This window comes from Ailuropoda melanoleuca, chromosome 8 (genome assembly GCF_002007445.2).
Source record: "Ailuropoda melanoleuca isolate Jingjing chromosome 8, ASM200744v2, whole genome shotgun sequence".
NCBI classification, from domain to species: Eukaryota; Metazoa; Chordata; class Mammalia; order Carnivora; family Ursidae; genus Ailuropoda; species Ailuropoda melanoleuca.
In genome coordinates, this window is record NC_048225.1 from 20,523,251 (window position 1) to 20,542,096 (window position 18,846).

The following is an 18,846-nucleotide window of genomic DNA, read 5'->3' on the forward strand; positions in this document are numbered from 1 at the left end:
GGCTTGGGGGGACAGCCGTCATCCTCGGTGTCGGTCATTGCTACCCACAGTATGGCCCAGGGGCTGGCAGCAGTGCATTGCCTGGGAGCTGTTTAGACACACAGACCCTCAGGTCCCTCTCACACCACGCGATTTGTTTGCACCACTCTAGGCGCCTTTGCAGACTCCTCAAGGGCAGGGACCTGTAGTTAGCACAGATCATAGCCAGGAAAGACCCCTGATTAGTGGTATAACAAAAAGTTTCTGGAAACCCAGGCTTGCATCCCACCTCCTTTGTGTCCTAATCTCTCAGAGCTTTAGTTTCACGGCAGAAGCTAACCAGTAGGCTTAGTAAGATCATTGAGAGTCCCGGTAAGCACCTGGCTCTGTGTCTGGCTCAAAGCAGATGGGTTCCCCAGCCCTTCCCAAGATCCTAGGCTCATTCCCTACCCAGGCCAACCTGCGGGAGAAGTGGGTCACCTCTCCCATGGGAGCTGTCCATCATGATGTCACTTGAAATATAAAGGGCCAGATCTTCCCCCAACCAACACCTCTTCTTGCTCATCTGCCCACCTGACCTTTAACTTCTCCTACCGGGCTGAGCCCCCAAGAGCCCTCGGCATTTGCCCAAACTATCTCTGCATCTGTCTGACCATGAAGAAGGAATCCCAGGTTGGTTGCCACCAACCGCTCAGCCAAACATGGCTGCCCCTCATCTCAGGACAACCAACACCTTTGCCCGACTTTTCTCTGCAGTCCTTCCTGCCCCAGGGGCCAAGGGTTTTCTCACACAACCACACCTCTCCCATTAGTACCAGCTGCTTTCTGTACAGCCATTGCTGGATGACCGGGGAGGGAGCTTGGCCTCCTGAAGGGTCAGGTAATTTTAATTAGATTTGCCTGCCTTGGGGCAGCCTGGCTGCTCCAAAGCACATCAGGGAGTCGGCATTTTATGTCAATAAATATAACAAGACTCTTTCGGTTCAGATTAGTGCCCAGCACCGACTTTTGGGAGACCCCACCGTGGCCCCTCCCAGAACCACAGATGAAGGAAGGGTGGAGGGGGCCCTTCTCTGACCAGGCCCCTACAGGGCGGCAGGGGGACAGTGTGACAAAAGCGAGGGGTGTGTCTGTGAGCCCAGGGAGCCTGCCAGTGCCCCTGAGGTTTTATTTGTGTATGAGGACGTGTTAATGAGATATATTGGTTCCTTCTGATGTGGAAAGTATGTGTGTGTGTGTGCGCGCGTGTGTGCATGTGCGGTGGGGGAGAGGGGAGGCAGTCTGTCTTTAATTGGATCATACCAGAGCATCATCTGGGCTAATCAGCAAGGCAACCAGGAGCTCCTGCTCAGATTAATGATTGCAGTCTAATCCAAGCAGATCCCATGATTGGATGCACATCGCGGGTAATTGTGTTTGTGGCCCAAGAGTGATGCTGAGTGGGGGTCTGAGGAGGGGAGGCCGCACGCAGTGGGGACCTACAGGTTTGGACCTAGCTCAGTTCTCTCCATCCCTAGCCCCCCACCCCCACCCCTGGGGCTTTTCCCCAAAAAGTTCAAACTTAGCTTGGACCACCCCTCCCCTCCATGCTGATGGACAGCGTTCGGTGCTATCCGGGACCTGGCTATTAGGTTGCCAGGCGGTGCAGAGACAGGGCCAGGAGGGTGAGGTTAATCCAGCTTTCACTCTCCCTCCTCCCCTCCGGGTCTCCTTCATTCCCCTTTGAAGTGAGTGGGTTCCCATGGAAACCATGATGTCCTGGGGAGCAGAAGAGTGGCAGGGAGCTAGGCCTGGCCAGGTGCGAGGGGGGGAGGAGGTTGACTTTGCAGAGAAGTCTCTGCTAGGGCGTTGGTTCTCCCCCACCAGGCTGAAAAGCTCTCTGAGAACCAGAGAAGGGGCCCGCCCAGCAAGGAAGAAGTTACCAGCTATTGACAGGCAATGCTGGGCTGCAGGCTTGAGCCGTGAGAAAGTAGCTGCTTCTTTGAAAATGCTGGAGCATGGAGTTGTGGTGTGGGTGGAGAGGTTGGGTGGCTGCTGCCCGCTGTGTATCCCCTCTGTGGCGTGGCTCACGAGTGAGCTGATTGCATTAACAGTGTTTCTGTTTCCCCCACTAGATCACTAACTCCATGAGGGCAGGGTCCATGTCTGTTTTTATTCATTCATCCATCTCTGGCGCCTTATAGAATACCTTAGAGCCACGGGTCCACAGTCACTGATTTTAAACTGGCAGTCCATCTTTTTTTTATTATTTATTTTTATTTATTTTCTTAAAGATTTTATTTATTTGTTAGAGAGAGACAGAGAGAGAGAGTGTGTGTGTGTGTGTACAAGCAGGGGGAGGGGCAGAGGGAGAAGCCGACTCCCCGCTGAGCAGGAAGCCTGAGGCTGGGCTATATCCCAGGATCCTGGGATTATGACCTGAGCTGAAGGCAGACGCTTAACTCACTGAGACACCCAGGCATCCTTATTTATTTATTTATTTATTTATTTATTTATTTATTTATTTAAGAGGAAAGAGGGGGAGAGGGAGAAAATCCCAAGCAGGTTCCATGCTCAGCTTGGAGCCCGACATGGGGCTCAGTCTCACAGCCCTGAGATCATGATCCGGGCCGAAATCAAGTGTCAGACGCCTAACCAACTGAGCCACTCAGGCACCCCCTTTTTTTTGTTGGGGGGTAGGTAAACAGGTCAGTACATCTTATAACCAGCTCTTTGGAATGGTTTTATTCATGCCTTTAGCCATGATCCCACATTTCTCGGTCCTCACTGGCCTGTCTGGTCTACCTCTGGGTCCTAAATGTAAAATGTTCTCTCCGAATGAATTCATACTTCCATCAGTGCCTAGCATAGAGTAGGTGTTTGCAATCGTGCTTCTTCACCTTAACCCCGAGGCAGTGAATTTTCTCCTTCTTGGTTTCTGCCAAGCATTGTCTATCTCTTCCCATCTGCTTGAGCCAAGCCCCACCTTCAGCCCAGCCTCCCCACCTTCTCCAGGTAGATTCCAAGCCTTTCCTGGTTTACCCGTTAACAAAACTCCTTCCGGAAGCTCCAGAAACCCTCCATCAAACCAGCCTTTGCCTCCTCTGCTGTTTCCCAGCTTTCAGAGTCTTGGCCTCTCCCTGGGACACGTCCAGGTCTTTGGGTCACTCTCTTCTCTCTTCTCAACCACAGACTCACAGCTTCCACCCGTGTGAGCCCTCCCCCGGGCAGCTCATGCCGCCCTATCCAGTAAATGCTGCCCGTCCAGCTGTAGTCCAGTAAAAACAGTGCACATCTCTAAAGCCCTGTCTCTGTGATGACTGTTCCCGTCTCATCTGGGCCGGGTCCCTCTAGAAGGCACGCTCAGCTGGGGAAAGATGAGAACAGGGCAGTGAAAGCGTTCAGATCGCTCTCGAAATCATCCTCGTAGAGGTCGCCGAGGCTCCAGGCTTGGTTCCAGTGGCCCTAGAGCTAGAGGTGTAAATTCAGTAGAGTGGCCGCGCCGGGCAAGGCAACGTGCTCTCGAAATAGACTTGATCACTAGCTTTGTCGCCTTGGGTGAGTTAATCTCTCTGAGCCTCTGTTTTCTCAACTGCAAAAAAGAAAACAGTAACAGCTAGACTAAAATTAGAGAATATAGAATAGTACCTGACACACAGATCAGTGTTTGCTGCATGGGGTGGGCCGGGGGTGGGGGTGAGGAGGTTTTAGGCACGAGGGGCGTCCCCTTGGCCTGTTCAGCATGCGGAGCAGTCTGGTGCGTTCAAGGGTTGGAATTCAGGTCTAGGAACATGGCCCTTGGATTTAGATCGCCTGGGTGTACGTTCTTTCTCCACCCCAGGCACTAAGCCTTCTGGGCCCCGGTTTCCTCGTCTGTAAAATAGGGCTACAAGTAATGCTATCTCTTCATCAGGGTTGTTATGAGGAATAAATGAGAGAATGCATGTTAGGTGCTTGGTAAAGAATCTCGCATTTGGTGAGCACACCATAGGTGTTAGCTGCTATCAGACGTCGGGGGAAATGCCAGCAGGGATGAGTCAGGCTAGAAGGTAAATACTGAGAGGCGAGGCAGCTAGAGGCAGGACTGGAAAGGACCCCCAGTCAAGTGGTCTCCATACTGTAATTCAGCTAAACGTGTAGTGAGCTCTGCTATGTGTAAAACATTGTGTTAAGTTCCAAGAGGGGTTTTGAAAAAAGAGAGTCAGTCCAGGGAGGAGGAGAAAGATAGACATAGAAAGTCGCTATAATATAAACTTGGCACATAGGATGGGCTGAAAAAAGTATTTGTGGAATTGACTGCAAGGCTTCTGGCCCACAGTGCAGTGTGGGAGAGTTACCCTGCTTTTCCCAAGGGAGGCGAAGCCCGAGGGAAATGATAACCAAGCTGCCTTTCCCGGGGCTGGGCTGGGCTGGGCTGGTCAGTGGGGTGAGAGGAGGCCCCGAGGTTTGGGGGCTGGACAGAGGGACTGGGTCCTGTTGTGCCTGTCCTCAGCAGCTGCCTGGCCAGGACCCTGGGAACTGGCACTTCCTAATGAAGTGTCTTTGAGGGAACATTTCCACCTTGTGACCAAAGGGTGTCCTGGCTCCAGTGAGTTGACCCTGGGGCTTAACCCTATGCCTTCCCTGGCACTGGGCTTGGTCATTCCTGGAATGTGCTGGGCGAGGTGGCCTGAGAAGAATGCGGGAGAAATTCAGCCATTCCAAGCAGAAAAGGCAGCACCAGATGCTTCATGCTCAGGCTTCTAGACTAGATGCTGGGAGCAGATGTTCTGGGCTGCGTTCTGGGCTGGGCTCTGTGGGCTGGGGGCTCCAGCAGACTCCCACTCTTGGAAGCAGTTGGATTCACTGGCATCAGAGATAACATGCCAGCTGTTGATTATAGTCAGGGGAGTGATCCTGCTAGAACCATGATCTGGAAGTAAGACCACACTCAGTTCTCCCCTGGCACCAGGCAAAGCCTGTTCCCTGCCCCTCCTGCCGGCATCTGAAGGCCCCCCAACCCAAGCACAGCCTCCGAACATGCTGCTGGCAGACACAGAGGCTGCAGCTGCCTGGTCCAGGGAGCAGGTGTGTTCAGAGGTAGTGGATCCTGCGACTTCCCCAGCTCACCGGCCCGGCTCAGGCCCAGCTGAGAAGTCCGGGTACCCTGCCAAGACAAGGCGCACTGATAAGAGATCAGGAGCCTGGAACCCACTGACTTTTATCCTCACAAGGTTATATTAGGATTAAAGGAGATAACCAGTGCTAACAGCCGACAGTGCTTGGCACATAGAAGGCTCTCAGCAAACGGTTGCATTCATGAGTAGTTACTGTGATAAGTACAAGACTGGATCTGTCCCCCTCCTAAGAGGGAAGACAACCAGCATTTGGGCCTCCCTCTGCTGTGAACCGGGTGGAGAGGAAGAGGAGGAGAGCCAGGAGGCTGGGGCTTTGAGGGTTCAAGTGACCAGGGGCTCTCACCAGGGCTGGACCGAGCCAGTCTTGCCCTTCTTTTAACCATGGTGCTACTGCCTGATTTTCTCAAGCACTAGTCCATTTCATGGTCGAGTGGAAAGAACATACTAAGACTTCCATCTAAATTCTGACCCTACCGTTAGGCAAATTATTTAACGTCTTTAGATAAGCTGTCCTCCCACCTCACAGGGTAGGCACCAAATGAGAACTTGAAAGATCTGCAAACATGTAAAAGCCCTCCCCAAACACACTGAAGTATGATTATTATAAGAGGAGATTCTTTTGGAAACTCATTGGATAAGGCAAAGATTCTCTTATGCTGCAACGATCTTGATGCCCAAAGGGTAAACATGGGGGCTAAGGTCTGTGACCCCAAGGACAGAAGAGAAGAAGGGAGAAGGAGGAAGTGATTTCAGTAATACACGGGAGAGGGGGAAGAGCACAAAATTTGGAGTTTGGGTACCCAGATTTAAATCTCAACTCAGTCACTTAGCTTGATATCATTATTTAACTACATGCTTCTCAGTTTGCTAATTGGTAAAATGGGACTAAGAAGAATATTGAGTGTTTGAATGCAGTAAACACAAGGAAAGCACTTTGTAACTTACAAAATGCCACCAAGGATGTGGGGGTGGGGTGTTCAGTCACCACCAGTGACCAAGGCAGCCCTCCCCACATCACCCTGTCCCCCAGACTGCTTGCGTGTGGGGGACTGGCTGAATCTCTGGTGACTTGGACAGAAGCTCTGACTGCCTCTCACTAGCTATCCATGGGAAAGACACTTCTCTTTTCTGTGCCTGTGTCACCTCTGCTTAAAATGAAGGGGCTGGATGTGAGATCCTAGCGGGTCTTAAGTTTTAGGTTGTTTGTATTCTTGCCCTTGTGGACTTGCCTTAGCAATCACTTCATCAAGGTCTCACATTTATTGTTATTATTATTTTTAAGGTGCTGGGAGAGAGGGGTGTGTATGTGTGAGTGTGTGCGGGGTGGGGGGTTCGAAGGGACGGGGACAGAGCAGACGGTGGTCTGCTCTGGGCCCCACCCTTGCCAGGAATGGACCTGTCCACCCACCTGGGGGAGGAGAGCTGGTTGAAGCCCAGGAACCCTAGCAGATGCGATTCCAATTTAGCAACACGAAGAAGTCCTCTCCAAGGCAACCCAGGCGAACACACCACCCACTAGGCAGGACTAAAAATACACCCGCATGGTTTCAACGTCACACCTGAAGTAAAAATACATCCAACCAGGAGTTGCTGGCTCGTTCTCCCCCACCCCACTCTGCTCTCTCCATCTGGTGCCTTCGAGGGGAGGAGAAATGGAGGGCTGGGTGAGCTCTTCCTTCACACTCACTCCCCTCCCTCCAAGACCCTGCCAGCCCCCACCCCGCACACACCCAGCAGAGCCCAAAGACAGGTCCTTTTGTAGCCATTGTAGCTAGAAGCTGCCAGATGGCAACGTCTGATCTGAGTCCTGCTGTAGGGGTGGATTCTGAGCCTGAAAGAACTTTAGGACTGTGTCTTCGAACTTTCCTTCCCATGGTTCGTTTGTTCCCATTCATTGATTCACCAAATATTTACTGATCCTCTGTTGTGTGCCGGGCACTGTGCTTGACCCTTGGGAAGACGAGCTCGTGGACCAGAGCAGCTCACCACATAGCGAGGAAGACAGATCTGTGCACAAACAACGATAGTTAGTAGAATTTAATGAGTGTCATGAGGGAAATAAAAATAAATTCTTACTGGCAGTGCTTTTTTGGTTAAAAAAAAAAGAAGTTCTGAGTTCTGATAAATTGTACGTTGCCTCTCCTCCTCCTCTTTCTGTGCCTCTATTTGAATTGGCATGTGGGCTTATTTTCCTTGCCAAATGAGTCAGTGGATATGGGAATAGAAACTTATTGGAGCCGATGGTGTCAATGTTGCTCTGAATAAAAAAGGTGCCCACACACCTTTCCAGGGAAATGGAACAAGCATTAATTGATAGCTTACTAAGTGCCAGACACTCTATGTGTTTCTTCATCGAATCCTTACGATAACCTGAGTGGTAGGTGATTTAGCCCTGTTTTATAAAAGAGGAAACTGAGGCTCAGAACAATTCAGTAACTTGCCCCCAAGTCACACAGCTGTCTCACTCCGAAGTCTATGCTTATTTTGGACCACGGAGTTTCTCAGCCTCCATTGCAAGCAAGGTCAAGATAGAAACCCCAAAGCGTTTCCCAGGATGCTTCCAAGGAGGCTATGGTTTTCTTGCTAGAGAGACCCACTAGGAAGCCTTGGTAGAATGGATGGCATCTTGAGATGGATGCTGAAGATTATGAGAAGGGACAGGGAGAGATGTGGGAGCACAGTTCAGGCGGCAGGAGCAGCAGGAGCAAAGGTGAGCTGTCCGGTGTGCCTGAGTTTGTGAAGGGGTTAGTGAAGAGACAAAGGGCCAGGGGCCACCTGCTGTCTGACCAACGCCACATTCTCTGCCGCCTCTGTTAAGAGTAAAGTACTGGAAAGAAGTCTGGGGCCGCACCCTGAAGCACCTGGAATGTTCTTCTCAGGACGTGAACTTTATTAGCTCATTAGCATCCAGGAGAAATTTCACGATCGGTCAGAATGAATACTTGTAATGGACCTTCTTGGCCCTGAATAGATAAAGACAGGGGGCCATCCCGGAAGGTGGCTCTAGGGTATTGTCTGTGATTCTCTGATCCCAGTGACCTCTGACCTGAGGCACTAGAAATAAAGGATCAAAGTGCCAGCCCCTGGATAGAGTTTCCAAGGTGGTGGGCCTTTGGCAACTTGAGACCTGCACTGTGTTTGTCAGTGGAGACTAGGGGGGTGCCTGCATAGCGAGCCTGGTCACTGCTTTTCCCACCTTCCCCCGCCTCCCTGGCCAATGCATTCATGTCCTCTGCAGCAGTCTGACCCTGACCAGGTCGCTGTCCCACCGGCTCACCACTGAACATCTCCACCCAGAAATTTTGCTACCAACCATTCCACTGTCTGAACCATCCATCCTTCATCCCAGCTAAGGAGGGCCTGGGAGGCTCTGGCCCCTGTTTCCATTGGAAGAAGCAGCCAGGACTTGGGGAGGGTGTGAAGGCTGACACCAGCCTCCTCTGCCCATCTTCCCCCTAGCCAGATGAGTCTGGGCTATAAGGTCAGGTGCAGGACAGGCCTGGGGGCTCCAAGGTCAGTGACAGGGAGAGGAGGTAGACGGCCAGGCAGGCTGCCACACACTTGGCTGGACCCATAATTGAGGTCTGCAGTCCTGGCCAAGGTCACAAGGGAAGGGATGGCTGGGAGGCTCAGACGTGACAGAGTGGCATGACTGTGAATCACAAGGTTTATCACCCAGAAAGAGAACTCAACACGAATGTGCCCCCCTGCATGTGACCATCCTACCCCACCCCCGCCCTGGCCCCCAGCCTGTGGTGCTTTGCTCTGTCTCCGTATCTATTCTCTGTCTCTTGTGTTCTTTGCATCTGAGCTTCCCTGAAGCTCTGTCTTTTTGCATTCTTTCTGACTTTTTTCCTGCCTCTGCTTCTGTATTTCCAGTCCCCTAAGCAGAAAGATATGTTTAAAAAAAATTTTTTTTCAAAACACCCAGGTTGTCCAAGGAGGAAGGAAGAGAAACAGAAAAGGGTCCAACTGTCTTTTCTTGAGTCCTTTTAACAAAAGGAAACGAGCTTTAGCCTTATAGGGGAACTTGAAGTTAGGTACATGAGTATATGAGTTACCAAGGAAGTGGTGGTCTCCATCCCTGGAGGCCTTTGAAAGTGGTGGGGAAATCTATCAGGCCAACTTATGTTAAGAATATCTGTCTTGAGGGGTGCCTGGGTGGCACAGCTGTTAAGCGTCTGCCTTCGGCTCAGGGCGTGATCCCGGCATTATGGGATCGAGCCCCACATCAGACTCCTCCGCTATGAGCCTGCTTCTTCCTCTCCCACTCCCCCTGCTTGTGTTCCCTCTTTCGCTGGCTGTCTCCATCTCTGTCGAATAAATAAACAAAATCTTAAAAAAAAAAAAAAAGAATATCTATCTTGAGGTGGGGGGGCATAAGATGGGCGCTGTTGAGGCTCGCCTGCCCGAGGAGGCTCTCAGAAGCCTCACTGGGAGAAGAGTAGGGTGGCCAGCATTGCTTTGCCTGGAAGAAAAACTGGGGCTGGAGCGAGGGGTCCCTCAGCCTCTCCCTGCTAAAGAGAGGGTGGCGTTCACCACCGCCAAGGGCTTCATCCAAAATCCTGCCCTGTCTCCAATCTCCTCCCCCAGGGGGCAGGGGGGGCAGCCCCCCACAGCCTGGCCCCAAACTGGGCATTTCAGGCCAGCAAAGGGGTGATGTAAAAAAAACGCGAAGGCAGAAATGTCAGAAGTAATTAAACCAAACGATGGCTTAAACCCCTGTAGAAATCAACACATCCGGTTTAATCACCTTCTTAAGCTGGCACAAGACTGCAGTTCTATGGAGAGCCGTTCTTTATTTCTTTGGATCGTTAACAGAAACTGCCTATCGTGAGCTTGATTTGGGTTCAGTTGCTCCTGAGGAAAGGTGATGCGGGTGGGGGTGGGGTAGGGGCTCAGAAAAGAAAAAAGAAATAATAAAATGTTATTTGAGATCATCTCTTCTTCCCTTCTCCTCGAGCCCCGCGTCTGCCCTGCTCCCAGCTCCGTCCGCACTCAGGGCTCCCGCCCCCGCCCCCAGCACCCAGGCAGAGGCACAGTGCTGAATGTGCTAAATTAGGCCATTAGAGAAATTCATTTCTCTTTATTAGTCTGTGTCAAATCCTTTTTATTAGTGGCTGGAAACGACCTCTCTTCTGCAGTAAAATGTCATGCCAGTTCACTCCTTTTATTTGTTCTGCACTGACGAGGCTCAAACTCTCACTGAATTAGTGCAGTGAGATTTATTTCCTCCAAATTTTGAACGGCTTAAGAGAGATTGGGGTGGAGGGGGCGGTCAGGCGGGAGGCGACAGGGGGAGAAGAATGGAGAAAGATCTGGGAGGGAGAAGGTGAGCTCTTATGGAGGTCAAATGTCCTCTGCTCTTTGGAAATAAAGTCTAATGGCCATCTTTCATATCTTGTTCATCATCACCTGGGCACTGGGGACTGAGTTTCCACATTCCTGCTTCTAGCCTCTGAAGGGTATTGATCCACAATAGGGCAGATCTGGACAGCAGGAAGAGGAACTCCTTAAAACCCATGTCAGCTGGACAAACTGAAGCTCAGGGAAGGCCAAGAATAAAGAACCAAATCCCACACCTAACTGGAAATCCTTCCTCCCATCCCTCGCTTGGTTGAGCCCCCATGGTCCCTGCCCTATTCACCCCACTCTACCCTAAGCCTGCAGCAGTGGCTTCCAACCCCATCTCCAGCCTTCTGGAGTGATGATGGAGGGTAGCTTAGAAATATAGGTCAACCCATAGGCTGGGCAGCAGGGGAAGGGGCTGGGAACAGCCTTAGAGGAGCCCATGGCATGACTGTGGCCATGGATCCCAGCCTGTTTCTCAGGGGGTTGGTGCAGTGTCTCAACGGTCCCCACGCTTGAGGTAGCAGGGAGCAGTCTGGGTTTATTGAGGGACCCAGGTGGGGAGAGCATGGGAACCTCAGCCCACTGACCCTGGCTAACATTTGTACAAAAGCTGTGGGCAAGCCTGGGGAGGGAGGTATAGGAGAAGAGATTTGGGAACGCAAAGTGTGGCTCAGGTGGGGAGGGGCTGGAGAGAGAGGGGGCCATGCCCCCATCCATGAGGTCTGCTCTGTGCTCCAGGGGCCCCTGCTTAAACTAGAGAAGTGGCAATAGAAAGAATGCTTCTTTCTCCTGAGAGATAGCAGAAGCCATAGAAATCACCCCAGATATACCCTCACACATGCATACATACACACACACACACACACACACACACACACACACACACACACACGTTCTGGGGAGATCTGACACCTGGAAGTGAGAAGTTTATAGAAAGGGCCCATGCTGCGGCTCTGCATAGAAGCTGCACATTGTTCCCCAGTGTGTGTGACAATGTCCCCATCCTTCCTCACCCTCCCACCTCTGATCTAACACCTGCTTCCATCTTCAACCTCATCTCCCTCCATTCCTGTCCTGCCTACCTCGCTCCACACACACTCATCTGGGTTTTGTTCTAGAAACGTGCCAGGCTCATTCCTACCTTAAATGCTTTGCTTTTTTTTTTCCCTGTTTGGAACGCCCCTCCCTCAGATCTCTGCCTGACTGCCTCCTCATCATTTAAAGCTTAACTTAAATGTCACCTCCTCAGAGAGGCCCTCCCTGACTACTCTCTGCCCTGCAGGGGCAAGGACAGTGGCAAAGAAGATGGCTCTCCCCGCTTACCTGAACTCTAATGCTGGGAGACTCCATCACTAGCAGATCCCTCTTCCCCGACCCATGGGCATTCATGCTAGGTACACAGAACCCACAAGCCCCTCACACATACTGCATACAAATAACACATAACGCATGCACGCACACAGCATACGATATAGGGCATATGCACCCTATACTCACAGCACACAAAATCTGCACCCCGCTTTCGTACCCACAACCCACATGTGCACGCATCCTGCACAGACGCACTGTGTGTGCGCATAACGGCAACGCACAGGGCAGGACACTTGGACAGCGCTCCCCCCTGCTCTCATCGACAGCCTACATTCAAGCCGGGTGCACACGCATGCACGCACATGCACACACAGAGGCCATCCCCTCCCCAGGCAGCCGCTGCCCACCCTGCCCGCAATCAGCCAGGAAGGAGCGTGTGGTGACCGGCGGCGGCTGCAGGGCTGTGGTGGGGGCTATGCCCCCACCACCTGGCACGATGCTGCGGATTATTAGTTCCCGGTAATTTAGTGCCCTTGTACAGAGTCGATTTGTGCCTTTCATTCCTAATTGATCTAGTGGCTGTTTAAATGGCAGTAGGCATCTGTTGAGAGTAGGAAGGTTCATAAGACGCAATAATTCATAACACCGTCTGGAATTTGCCTTTCATGTCCCTCAGCTAAACCACTGCAGGGCTCTGCTTAAATTACAGCCACTGAGGCTTTCTTTGGTATTCCACTCAGGGCCAGGAGAATCTTGCATTAAACTGGGATCAGGTTAGATTAGACTATAATATGCTGCGGTATTAGTGGCTGCAAATGAAGACTTACACTGGAGTTTAACCCCTTCACCTGGTTTTCTCTTTGTCTTCAGCCGGATGGGTAAGGGAACCCATTGTTTGCCCCACCAGCTTCCTGTCGGAGCCGAATGGATCTTCTAGCCACTGGGGGCTGCCCATGTGCCGTCCTCAGACGTTGACCCTTTTCCCTCTCCTGACTGTAACCCAGGCTGCAGCCGGGGGGTCCAGCTGTTTATGCAACAGCTCCCGAAACAAGGGTCAGGAGATGGTGTCCAGAGGCAGGCTGCCCCGCCAAGCGGCTCCTCCGAAGCAGGGATGTATCTCTCCTCCTCCACCACTGCCCCAGAGCCTGAGGAGAGCGCCCAGTAGGTGTAGGTGTGAGTGTGGATGGAACTGAGCACCTTCTGTCTTTGTGCCCAGAATTATTAGCATCCCAGCATGGGACAGGCTGCTAGGGGTTCCCTCATCTACATACGAGCACTGTGTAGGTGGGATAGTCAGTCTTCCTCTTGCTGTGTTCATAGCGTACTGGAAGGGAAAAAATACAGTCTGTTTTCCTTTTCAAGACTTACTGCGTTCTCCAATATGGTAGCCACTAACACATGTGGCTGTTTACGTTAAAATTAGTTAAGATTAAATAAATTTAAAATTCAGTGTTGCAGGCCCCATAGTCCTATTTCAAGTGTTCCTTGGCCTCCTGTAGTTTTGGCTACCATATTGGACAAAGGAGATTGTAGACCATTTCCATCACTGCAGAAAGTTCTTTCAGACCATGCTGGCTAGAACATGCCTGTTGGCAGAAGCATGGGAGCCAGACCCAACACACAAACTTCCTCCTCTCCCAGCAAGCAGGGCTTAATCCAAAAGAAAAGAGCTGGATTGTGTGGTCCCAAGGGACTGAGGAGAGCCCAGAGAGGGAATTTGGTAATTGCAGTGGAAGGGAATGAGGCTACAGGTCCAGGGCCAACAATCTGTGCAAACACTAAGACCTCATTGTTCACACGTGCCGTGGAGAAATACAAACGATGTGCACTTATGGGTGCAAATAGACACACACATATCATATGCAATCAGTATTTCTTGGGATCCACATACCTCTTCCAGACTCTGGACACACCATGATGAGTAAGGTGGGCTTGGCTCTTGTCCTCGTCTATCTCAGAGTCTAGTGAGGAAGGCAGATAATAAACAGCTCAGAGAGCCTCAGCCTAGGCGAGGGGCAGGGGAGTGAAGGAAGCTTCCCAGACTTGGTGATGGCTAAGCAAGGACCCCTAGAGCCAGTCAGGCACTGAAGTAGGCACTCCGGCTTACATAATGCATCCCAGAATGATGCCCACACGCTCACACATGCTCACACTCACGCTGTCTTCATTTGCTGATTCATCTTCCACCACCAAATATTTAGTAAGTGCCTGCCCTGAGCATGCAGGGCAAGGTCCTAAGGATACAGTGATCATTAAAACGCGGACAGTCTTGGAAGAGAACAGCGATGCTGATAATCATTGAGTCACGGTTGTGCTAAGTGTGCACTGATAGAAAGGTGTAGGGAGATGACATACGTGTAACTGGGGTGTGTGACCTAAACTGAGTCAGCCAGTAGACACAGGACAGGTGGAGACACCTGCCCACGGTGTGTGGATGCACATTCAAGCTCACACACGTCCCCCTGTGTACACTGGCAGACACACAGGTGTGCACATCTGCTGCCCTCAGGAATGAGTCTGTGACCGACCACTACTGCTCACGTCCAGGACTTTTCTGGATACTTCCTACATGTCCTTCCCAGGTTGAACTTGAACCAGAAATGGACACTTATTTCTGTAAAAGCTTTTACCCCTCATCTCTCACCAAATATCCACGCAGCTTAATCTGACCAAAGAGGAAAGCTAGGCACCCAGCGGGGAAGAAGAGAGGCTCTAGGCTCTAAGGCTCCAGGAACTGGGAGACTGGATCTTCCATGCCAGGGCATGAGGTGCTGCCATCCAGGCTGGCGTGGGAGCTGGGGATGTTCTCAAGAAGTAGGACCTTGGGAGAAGAACTGACGGGAGTGTGGGAAAGGGGCCCTGGTGGCTTCTGAGCCCAGCCAGCAGCAGGTCTCTGTGTGTGCGCGTGTGTGAGCTCTTGATGTCCCCACAGGCACCCTCTTTTCCCGCTCCTGACGCTGCTGTTTGAGAAATGTGAACAGGCCACCCAGGGCTCAGAGTGCATCACCTCCGCCAGCTTTGATGTGGACATCGAGAACTTTGTCCACCAGCAGGAACAGGAGCACAAACCCTTCTTCAGCGATGACCCAGAACTGGACAATCTGGTAAAGACCCTCCAACCCCCACCCTGGCTAGGGTCTTCCTACCCTCTGATCCTTCCGCAAGCCCTAGAAATGATCCTTTCATTCGTTGCATTCATTCAACAGAAAATGCGGGGTACCCACTGTGGGGCAGGCATTAGATGCCCCCATTCTAGCTATTGAGAGCCATTGCTGGTTCCTTAAACCAAGAGTTGCATGCCCAGGTTTTGCTGCCAATGGCCTTCTGTTCTCTGCTCACTGCGACACCCGCATCCCACTACCCTGCCCCCCTTGCAGTGCAGACAGGAAGGAAGGAGGGTCATAGGAGCCAAAAGGTCTGGAGTAGCTGTTCTGAGGACCGGAGTCCTGGCGTGTTAATAAATATGTCTTGGGCTGCCCAGAGAGGAGCTGACGGCTGGTGTGCCCCAGTGTGGAGGATAAGGGCGACAGGCATATTCAAACACATCGATAGAGAAAAAGACCTGGAGACACAGTCATGTTGAGAAGACCAACAGATGTGCTGTCCATCTGGGGGACACAGCCCAGGCTCCTAAACCCAATTTATGATCCAGATCATCACTGCAGGGTTGTTTTTTGTTTGTTTGTTTGTTTAATTTATATTCCTGGGCCCTACTGCCTGGGCGTTGTGATTCAGTAAGTTTGGTGGGGCCTAAGTTTCCCAGGCAATTGCAATCATCAATAAGATTTGATAACCACTACCATAGCTGACATCGGAAATTCTCTCCTAGCCCTGGGAATTCTGCTGAGAGAGAGAGAGAGCAATAGAGCGTCTGCTCCATGCATTCATCACAATATACAGTTATCCTGGAATTATTAATCATTAACCACAATTTTTGATTTTTCTGTGGGTGGATTACCTAGACCATGCATGGTGAATTTGGAAACTCTGCAAAGCTCTCCTCCATAAATTGATTATAGTGTTGACCTCTCGTAGCCACAGTTTAGCTGATACCTGCTCCCAAAAGGGAAATAGAATTAGAAAAGTAAATGTAGCACCAAAAACAAAGGAAGAAAATGTACGCACGCGCGCGCACACACACACACACTCAGACCACCTACAGACGGATTTCAATGACTTACGTATTATTCTGTGCTGTGAATTATCCACCCCACTGCTTCTCTCGAGAGTTGAACACGATATTTTATGGAGTCCAGAAGAGCTGCTGGGAGAGCCCAGCCTCGCCTGGAAATCGGTGAAGTGTGAGAGTGGGGCTGGTGTTTAGAGAGAGGGGAGCACATGCCAGCCGTCAGGCCTGTTGGTGTGGATGCCTGAGGGCCCTGGGTCCGCTCTGCTCATCCCTGGCCCTCCCTCTCCCCTGGCTGGGATGGAGCAGCCGCACTTCCCAGGAGCCCAGCCCACTGTCGGGTTTCTTGCAGGCTGGTTTGGCTCACCCTTCTGTTGAGCGGATCACCATCTCAGTCAAGCTGTCAAGTAGTCTTGGGAATTTAGCCCCCAGCAGCCAGGGAGCGAGGAGAGGAGGCAGCTATTTCTGAGGGAGCTGGAATGGGCCTGGCAGGGCCACTACCCACTCCTGTCACATGACACAAAAACAAGGGAAGGCCTAAGTCTGCAGAAAATACCTCAAATCAGGCTGAGTAATGGGAAAGAATTGAAACCTTTTGAAGAAGCAGGAGTCTTGGGACAACAAAACTCACATGCCTTGCCCGCCACTGCCTGCCAGGTGAAGCTCTCAAAGACACTTAGAGAACAGGCTCCTTTTCTAGGATAACCTGGAAAAGACCAAAAAGTGGCCTCAGCTCTATGCTCTCCCCTTGCTAACACTGCCTGGGCCTCTCGGGGTTTTGTTCACTCAAAGAATCCGATGTGTTGATTCAACCCAACAGAACTTGGTTAAGTGTCTGCCACCTGCACATCTGACCCGGGGGACGTGGATGCAGCAGCGGCTGCTCCGGGGGCCCCAGAGCCCGGGTGTTCCCTGGTCTTCTATCCCAGGTGACTGCACTGGGAAAGCTCCAGTGGGCGGAACAGTCCTCAGACACAGCAACCTCCCATGTGGACCTGATTCACTTAGAGGTCTTGGCCACAGTCAGTGGCTTGGCTGACCGCTCAGGTGTCTGAATAGAGAGTTAGAGGAGCTCTTGGAGACGGAGGACCTGAGCCTGGCTTCACGGCTTAGCCTGTGTGCGACTTTAATGATGTAACTTCTTTGAAGCTCGGTTTCCTCATCTGGAGAGCTAATACACCTCTCTCATGTGACGGCAATAAAAAAATTAACGAGATGGCATGTGGAACCAAATGTCCTTTTAAAATGCGTGGCACCCAGAAGGTTAATCTCAAATGCAGTGTCACTAGGGTAAGGAGGTCCACCTTCCCAGCGTCTCCTCCTGGCCATCAAAGAGACTGTGGGGCGGAGACCCTGCAACTTTATCTGGGGGAGTCAAGCAGTGCCCTTTGCCACCCCATTTGTAGTCCTGTGTGGGGAGGGGGTGGCTGGAGAGGCCAACCACAGGAGCTGTCATCAGAACAAGAATCATGTAGCCAGCACAGCCGAGATGCACATAATTAGAAATTAGAAAAAGGTCAGATCGCGTCATTATCAGCTCAATCAGCTGCTGAGTGCCACAGCCAGTTAATTTGGCATCTGTATTTTTTACAACCCCCGCACACGTAGCCCAACGGACTGTAACTCTTTATCCGGACAGATATACTGCGCAGTGGAGCAGGGACATAAAATGAGAGACCCCAAGCAAATGAGCTGAGATAATTGAGAGATTTATTTTTTATATATATGTGTGTCAGGGCGCTTTCCTTTGCCCTTGAATATTGACTTTCACAGATGGAATTGTCAGGAGGACATGGGGGTCCCCAAAAACTTTGTCCCACCCCGGGCCCTCGAGTCACGCTCTGATCCTGCTTTCTCCCGAGCTCACAGAGCCCATAGGCCCCAGCCGTGGCAGGCCAGCCATTTGGACATACATCCCCCCACCTCCAGCTGCTCGTCCTCCGTTCCTCCAAGCAAACTGCCCTGCCGAGAGATCCCTTCCCCTGCTCCCCACGGTCTCCCAGACAAGTTCCCATGGGAACTGCAGATTGTGCTCTCCCAGAGCTGCCCAAAGATCAGAGAGGTTCCCAGATCATAGGCTTCTGAGAGAACTTCCCTCCTCTGGCTGGTAGCTGCTCCCACAGCACTGATGCCCGAAGAGAAACAGAATCACAGAACGCTAAGGGAAAAACACAACCACGGGGAGAAGCCAGTCCAACCCATTTTATAGATGGGAACACTGAAGTCCAGAGAAGGGAAATGAGTCAAGACCAGAACCCAGGTCTGCTGGCTCCCAATACCCTGCTCCTTCCAGGGTCTCCCCACCTGTCTTCTTCCTGGGGGCAGTAAAGCCCTCATTTATAAATGCCACCAGCATCTCCACCCATCCCCTGGCACCCACTCTCTACCTCCCTGTTTCGGGACTATGGGGGTGGCTTCTCACCCCCATGGTGGCTAAACTGGCATGCCCCCCGCTGAGCTCCCTGGGGATACCCGCCCCCCAGTCCCCACACCCAATCAGTGCTCACCAGGCCCATTTCTCACCTGGCCCACTGATCCCCTGCTTGGACCCAGCATCCTCTGACTGGCAGTTGGTAAAGTTTGTAAAATTTGCAAGTTCCCCAAACCCCTTTGAAAGGTAAAAGCTTTTTGTTTTATAAAATCTGATTTACAGGCCCCCAGTGCAGGGCCGAGGTTTTATATATTATGCAAGATTTCAAACCGAGGCTGTAAAACGTACGGTTTCAGTTTCATGCATGGAATTTTTTTATGTGTAAATTTTTTAACATTTATGGGACACGTTTTAATGAGACTCTGGTGTGGCTCAAGGGACAGATTATGGCTGCCTGACCGCAAAGCCAGCTCCAAAATGGGGCCCCCCAGGCCCCTGGGCCCACTCTAAAGAGGCAGGGCCGGAGGCCAGAGGCTGTGAATAAGGAGGCACATGGAGGAGCCAGGCCAGAGCTCTGGGCCCACAGAGACCTCGGGCGGCCCCGATCAGAG

The 18,846-nt window shown here is 51.6% G+C and overlaps 1 protein-coding gene across 6 annotated transcripts in view; it reads left to right on the forward strand.

The window, feature by feature from the left end:
* The window catches only part of PKNOX2 (PBX/knotted 1 homeobox 2), a 315,083-nt gene that overhangs the window by 256,240 nt on the left and 39,997 nt on the right, over positions 1–18,846 (forward strand). For all 6 annotated transcript variants that reach the window (XM_034666040.1, XM_034666041.1, XM_019804614.2 and 3 more), the window contains one exon: positions 14,671–14,842. In XM_034666040.1, the coding sequence (XP_034521931.1) occupies positions 14,671–14,842 (172 nt within the window). The remainder of the gene's footprint in view (positions 1–14,670; positions 14,843–18,846) is intronic.